Genomic DNA, 7482 nt, shown 5'->3' on the forward strand with positions numbered 1-7482 from the left:
AAGAAAATCACCAAGGGTGGGTTTTTTTAGCTTCTGCAGGGGATGGGGGTGGGGGTGGGAGCCCTGACACAGGTCACGCTGCTGGGGACAGAAAATAACCAGCCCTGGTGTCCAGCCCGGCCACGTTCACCTCCTCAAGGGCTTTGGAGGTTGTGAAATTCAATCAGCTTCTCACCTCCAGCGGCAGCCAGGGCTGGGGGGGAGTGTTCCCTTGGAATTCCAGCAGGATTCTGCCACCCCCCTGGGATCCCCCGGGGCTTTACAGGTGCCAGGCAGGGATGGCACCTCCTGCCAGAGGGGTCTGGGGGGACCCCGAGGTATTTCCAGCCTGTGAAGTGTGGGCTCTGTCTGCGTGTTGGCTGAGCAGGAGGTGGGTCCCTCCATCCAGCTCCCTGGGGATGTCCTGCTCCTTCCTAAGGGCCACGGGACAGGAAAGCTGGGGAGGGACTTGGGACAAGGGCAGGGAGGGATGGGATGAGGGGGATGGATGAAAAGTGGGAGAGGGAGATTGAGGTTGGAGATGAGGAGGGAATTCTTTGGTGTGAGGGTGGTGAGAGCCTGGCCCAGGTTGCCCAGGGAAGGTGTGGCTGCCCCATCCCTGGCAGTGTTGAAGGGCATGTTGGATGGGGCTTGGAGCAGCCTGGGCTGGTGGGAGGTGTCCCTGCCCATGCAGGGAGTGGGTCTAGATGATCTTTTAAGGTCCCTTCCAACACAAACCATTCTATGATCCCTCTGTGTCTTCCTCTTGTCCCCAGATCCTTTGGGATCTGCCACTCCATAACCCCCAGGAGATGGGACAAGCCCATCATGTGAGCTCATGGCAGGAGCCACCACCAACCTCAGTCCTGGCCCTCACTGCCCCTTGGCCATGGCAGGCTGGAGGAGGTGACCTCCTGCAAAACTCTGAGAGTGTCCCTCCTGTCCTGCACATGGACAAGGAGGAGGGGGATGGAGTGTCCTATTCCATGGTCGTTTCCTTGCAGGTTATTAGGCCAACAGATCAAAACCCATTTGGTCTCTGGAGCCCATGGCCTGGCCCAGATGCCCTGGAGGTGCTTTGGGGTGATGCTTCCTCCAGGGAAGGCACAGGCCTGTGACCCTGGGCTGGATGGGATGCAGGGATGGGGCAGGGCAGGGTCCTGGTGCCCTGGCCATGGCAGCTGAGCCCTGCAGCCAAAGCAGGGCTGGGTCACATCTGGCTGTGGGGACAACCAGGGACACTAAGGACCAAGTTAAAGGGAACAGCATTTTCCCAAAGCCTGGCACAGGACAGGGTTTCAGCTGGAGCCAGGGGGAGGGTGGCCTGGCTGGATGTCCCCGTGATGCTCCCTGGTGGCAGCAGGGAAGGGCTGCAGCTGGGCCACAGCTGGACAGCCCCAGACTGGTTTGTCTTCCCTTTTTACTGGCACCTGGAGGAAGTCACTGGGATTTGGGGATGGTCCAACCCCTCTCATAACCCCTCTGATCCTGCAGAGTCTCCAGGGAGGCTCCCAAACCGAGGTGCCTGGGTTAGAGAGGGACGTGGGATGGGTCTGGGATGGGGTGTCCCATTAAGGGACCAGATGGCATTTGCTTCCCAGCATCCTGGGAAGGGACAGTCCCCTGCAAGCTCCTTGGACATGGCAGGTGCAGGCAGCCCTGGTGGTGGCAGCCACCACCACGCTGGCCTTGGTGACTTCCTCGGGATATTGGTTGCCCAGGGAAGCTGTGGCTGCCCCATCCCTGGCAGTGTTGAAGGGCAGGTTGGATGGGGCTTGGAGCAGCCTGGGCTGGTGGGAGGTGTCCCTGCCCATGCAGGGGGTGGGACTAGATGATTTTTTAAGGTCCTTCCCAACCCAAACTAGTCTGGGATTGTGTGATTCTATAAGGAAATTTCCTGGTGGAGCCTGGGGCTGAGCTGGTTCCTCCTTCTCTTGCAGAACCTCCTGGCTCCCCACTTGCTGGCCCCTGGGCTGTCCCAGCTCGGTGGCAGAAGCACTCAGGTGTGTGGCCTGAATAAAGTAGTAAAGGGGCTTGCAAGAGTTTGGGGCTCTTGGAGCACCCGCAGAAGAGAAAACCCAAGTTGCTCTTTGCAGATTTCCCTGGTTCAGAGTGGGACCAGGCAGGGCAGGTGGTGGCAGAGACTTCTTGGCACCCCCAGCTGCTGTGCCCAGCCCTTGGTGGAGGAGACCCCCAGCAGGGCTGAGGACAGGGGGGCTGGCAGGGGGTCTCTGCCTGCCTGGCCTAGGTCAGCTCCTCCTGGCAGCCTGAGGGGTAGGACAGGGTTGGAAAGAAAAACCCCACCAATGGCAGAGCAATGGCCTGGATTGGCTGCTGGAGACAGGGGAGGTGACTAGTGTGGTGCCAAGGTGTGTGAGGGCTTCTGCCAACCTGTCACAGCCTGTGCCAGCTGGCCCTGGGTGCAGATGCTAGAGCAGGGTCACCTACAGCAGATCCCACAGGAACACATCCAGAGGGGCTGGGATGTCTCCAGAGAAGGAGACTCCAGCACCTCCCTGGGCAGCCTGTCCCAGGGCTCTGTCACCCTCACAGCCAACAAGTTCCTCCTCATGTTCAGATGGAACTTTCCATGTTCCAGTTTGTGCCCATTGCCCCTTGTCCTGTCACTGGGCACTGCTGGGAAGAGTCTGGCCCCATCCTGCTGACACCCCTGGAGATATTGAGGAGGGTTGATGAGATCCCCCCTCAGTCTCCTCCTCTCCAGCTGAACAGCCCCAGCTCTCCCAGCCTTTCCTCACAGGCAGGTGCTCCAGTCCCCTCAGCACTTGCTGGCCCTGCCCTGGACCCTCTCCAGTAGCTCCTTGTCCTTCAGGAACTGGGCAGCCCAGAAGTGCACATAGCTCTCCAGATGTGGCCTCAGAAAGGCAGAAGAGGAATTGCTTTGGGGTGAAGTTAAGTGCCCACTTGTGTGAGACACACCAGCTGGAAAACTTGTCCCTGTCCTGGCCCACCTGCCCCGGGTGCCTGACTCAGCAGGCTGGGAATATCCTGCTGACTGGGAGGCTGGAAATGCTGCTGGGAGCTGGGGAAGGGGAGGCAGCAGGCAGGGCACCCAGCCACAGCCCTGTGGGTGCTCTCAGGCAGCTGCTGGGTGGTTTCCATATGACGTCCCTGGTTTTCTGGAGGTCTGACCTAACCCCCCCGGAGAGGGGACAGGCAAGGGCAGGAGCAGCTGAAAGGCAGGGCAGCCCCACACAGGAAGCATGTCCAGCTGCACCAGCATTGTTGTCCCCAAAGGCAGCTCCTTTCTGGTGAAGTCCAGAGGGTCTGGGGCAGTTTTCTGGCCATTTGGTTTGTCTCCAGTGGACTCGTGGTCCACACCATGTGTGCAAGCCTGGATGTGTCCACAGGGAGGTGGGGAAGGCTCCTGCTCTCTCCCATTGTGTAGCTCTGAACCTGCCCCACTGAGGGGTGGCAACAGGGACCCTGCCAATCCTGTGTGTCCCCTTCCCCACCCTGATGCAGGCTGTGGGTGCCAGCTCCCTGTTGATGCCCATGATCCCATCCCTTGGAGCCTGGCTCTGTCCTCTGCCCCAGAGGAGCACGTTGCTTGTGCTGGGGACTTCCTGATGGTGACCAGTGGTGGCCACCAGCATGTGACATCCCACCCAGGTATTTTCACAGCCCTGCTGGGGTGCAAAGAGCCCACTGGGCTTTCCAGAGATATTCATGGGGACAGGGGCAAGAGGGGATGAGCACAGAGGGTGTTACCACCTTCATTTATTCTGACTTCTGGCATGTCCACTTGGCTTTGTGATGTGCAAGTGGGAAGACCTCGGCCACCTCCTGTCTAATCCTGGAGCCCTGTTTTAGGGCTGCTCCTAAGCTCTGAAAGCCCCCAGGATTTGCCTCAGCTGTCAGAGGCATCTTCTGCCTTCCCACACCAACACATCAGCTGTCATGTCAGGGAACAAGGTTTTTTTTCCCCTACCCCACCTGGAAGATCCTCCTAAACTGGGAAATCTGGGGGGAGGGAGGACCTGAGGCTTTTGGGGGGCACAGCCAGATTTCTCTCTCTGTGACATTATCCTGTCAATAAGCTCAGCTGAGAAAGGGCCATGATGCATTTCTTGGGGAAGGGTGGGATAACAGTGGCTTGAGGAGGATCCATTAAGGAAGAAATGAATATTTAATGGTTATTTAGAGCTGTGTTTCAGCTGGAAGATCAGGAAGATGACATAGCAATGGTGTGGTGGGCTGGAAATCTGGGTCAAAACCAACTTATAAAAAGTATCTCCTTCCTGTAGAGAAGAGAAACTCGCTGGAAAACAAATCACCCAGGATTTCAGCTAAATCCTGCAACATTTCGAGTTCCAGGCCAAAAAATGTGTTGATATTTAAATTTGGATGTTCAACCCACCTGGTGCCTTCAGGAGCAGCCCACTCAGCCTGGTCTTTGTTTTCATAACGAGGTGGAGCGATTACACCCATGGACATTCGTTTTGTTTCCAACTCCAAACTCTTTTTCAGCCCCTCACCCCGAAGTCAGGGGGCTGAGACACCCCATCCTCACCCCGAAGTCAGGGGGCTGAGACACCCCATCCTCACCCTGAAGTCAGGGGGCTGAGACACCCCATCCTCACCCTGGCTGGTGGGATGACCCTGTGGGAGCAGCTTCTCCCTCCCCATTGTGCATCCACAAGTGAAGGCATCACGGTGGGTAACAAAGCCATCACCTCCTGGTCCCTGAGGGAGACTCGTTGACTTTGGACTTGAGCAACCATGATATCTTTGTCATCCTCAGCAGGCAAGCAGAGGGTTTCCATGCTTGGGTTGGCTCAATGTGGGGTGGTCTTGCCAACACTGTGTGAATAAACAAGATGCCAACACGCTACGGTAACGTGGCCCAGATAAGGCTGGATGAGAAACCACGTTGATTCACTTGCTCTTAACCTATGAATCATCCTGTGAGTCAGCGGAGAAAACAGCACCTCAACGTCATCCAGCAGGTTGAAAAACCTCAAGTTTGGTCCAAATCAAAAGCTTCAAGTGAAGCCATTTCATTGATGTTCTTTTCCTGGGGAAAATGTTTCATTTTCGACGGTGCTTGTTGGAACGAGAGATGAGTCTGAGTGCTCATTTCCTTATGAACCAGGGGTTTGGTATTGATTTATTTTGGGTTCAGAGCCCTCTAAATTGCTTTTCGTAACAAATAAAGATTAAAAAGGCTTTTTTGTTTTATTGATTGATCACTTTTCTTCTTAAGCAAAGCCTTTTCTGTTTAGATTAGACGTCGTGATCGCCTGTGGGAAGGACACAGAGAGGAGAGTTGGTGCAGAGAGTGGGTGGCTGTGGGAGTCTGGAGGTGACCCCTTGTGAGCTGGTGGTCATCAAGGACGTGTGGATGTCAAGGGATCAAGGAGGTGTCAAGATCATCCAAGACAGGATGAAATGTGCCCACAGGAAAGCTGGGGAGAGACTTTTTGCAAGGGCGTGTAGTGGTAGGATAAAGGGGAAGTTTCAAACTGAAAGAGGGGAGATTTAGATGAGATCTTAGGGGGAAATTCTTTGGTGTGAGGGTGGTGAGAGCCTGGCCCAGGTTGCCCAGGGAAGCTGTGGCTGCCCCATCCCTGGCAGTGTTGAAGGGCAGGTTGGATGGGGCTTGGAGCAGCCTGGGCTGGTGGGAGGTGTCCCTACCCATGCAGGGGGTGGGAACCAGATGATCCTTAAGGTCTTTCCCAACCCAAACCATCCTATGATTCTATGATACAACCCCTGTGGGTCAATATATGGAGAAATCAGTTTCCCCAGTCCTCCCCTCTGTGTGCCAGACCCACCAGGGAGCCAAAGGCAGCTCAAGAAGGACAGATGGACAGTCTTTCTTACATTGCTGTGCTGGGGAGAGGGATGTCTTCTCCTTTGCCAGAGCAGCTGCAGAAAATATTCTGGTTTGTAACCCACTTGGCAAGTCCAGGGAAGTCCAAGCTGCTTGTGGGAGTGGGAGGGACTCCTGGTTCCCATCCATGGCCTGCAGGCAGCCAAAACTGCCAGGAGCCCCATGTGACCCCCAGGGAACTCATCCCTCAGGCATCCCAAAGGTATTTTGGGGAAGGAGGAGCCTTTGTTAGTCACATTCCACCTCCCTGGCAGAAGTAATCGAGGAATATCTGGGTTATCACATAGTTTTGGAGGACACACGGTCCTCCCTGAGATACTGATCCCATCTCTTGGTTTCATCCTGCTGCCAAACACTGCTGCTGAGATGAGTAGGGGAGGAATCTATCCCCCCTGGAGGAGCAGGTCGTGCTGCCAGGCTGCAGCCTCCAGGCAGGCTGGGAGCCTGTAGAGGACCAGGTTTGCACCAGTGTTACCTGATCCCCACGTGACTTGCAAGACTGGTGGCCCTGAGCTCTCTTCTCAGCTTACAGGAGGAGCAGGGCTAGCAGAACGTGCAGTGGCTCCTTTGTGCTCTCTCTGGAGCTCAGTAGGTGCAGGTCACACTGCAGAGCACCACAGGCAGGGTCCTCATGGAGGTGCCACCATCATGGTTGGTGTTGTCTTGCAGGAGCTGAGCCTGGTGTCTGGCCAACCCCAGCACCCCTGTGACACCCTGATGGACCATTGCTGCCCTGGCCCCTTCTCCCTATTCCCAGTCCATGGCTCCTGCTCCAGCTGGGATGCATCCTCAGAGGCCTGTGGCTCCTCTTTTGGGTGTCTCCATCCCTTTAGGGACCACCCTGGCCAACGGGGTTTTGCTCTTTCTTCTCTCCCTCCCCATCCTGGGCAATCACAGCCCTTCCCACCTGGAAACCCACCCCCTTGTTAGCACAGCTCAGGTCATCTGGCCTGTCAGAGCACATAGCTTCGTGCTCTGGCTGCCTCAGAGCTGCCTCTTGGTCCTGATGTCCCCATTTGGAGGAGTTTCCTGGAGATCATGAAATCAAGAGCCTTTGGATCGATGCCCAGGGCTTGCTTGGCTCCTCCATGGCAGAAATCCTGGAGAAGTAGCTGTGGAACAGGACAAAATACTCTCTCAACCTGAGTTTGGAGAAGGTTGAGGAATGAGACCACACGTTATGGAGACGTTTTTAGCAGCTTCTCGTGCGTGTGGCAAGTGAGGGACACAAGGACAGGCAGGGGGGGAGCTGGGCTGTATCCTACAGGACTGGTGGGTCAGTGGGGGCTTTGGGGTGAATCTGAGCTTGGGAATGGTGGGTCACAAGTCCTGGGGTGACCAGACTCCTTTGGAAAACCCTGGTTGTAGGGGTAGGGGCAAGAGGTTGGAGGACACGGTGCAAGGCTGGGCAGTGATTTGTCTTCTCCAGGAACATGTGTCAGGGGAAGGGGCATCTGGGTTGGTCCAGGTGATCCAAGAGTTGCCTTCCAGCCTCAGGCATTTCTGGGATCGAGGGGGAGGCTGGGGGAGAAAAGGGGGGACTGTGGGAGGACATGGGGGGAGCAGGTGGGTTTATGGGGTCAAGGCAGGATTAACAGGGAGGATTTGGGTGGGGGGGCTGGTGTTCACTCAGGGGGGGCAGGGTC

The 7482-nt window shown here is 56.3% G+C and overlaps 1 protein-coding gene across 1 annotated transcript in view; it reads right to left on the reverse strand.

Moving 5' to 3' along the window:
- Positions 1-4629, reverse strand: part of DENND2D (DENN/MADD domain containing 2D) — a gene marked incomplete at its 3' end in the record, with an annotated part of 43994 nt that extends 39365 nt beyond the window's left edge. The window contains exon 1 of the mRNA XM_009994255.1: positions 4549-4629. Within this exon, the coding sequence (XP_009992557.1) occupies positions 4549-4629 (81 nt within the window). The remainder of the gene's footprint in view (positions 1-4548) is intronic.
- Positions 4630-7482: the final 2853 nt, after the last annotated feature.

This window comes from Chaetura pelagica, unplaced genomic scaffold (assembly GCF_000747805.2).
Source record: "Chaetura pelagica isolate M959 unplaced genomic scaffold, ChaPel_1.0 scaffold470, whole genome shotgun sequence".
Classification (NCBI taxonomy): Eukaryota; Metazoa; Chordata; class Aves; order Apodiformes; family Apodidae; genus Chaetura; species Chaetura pelagica.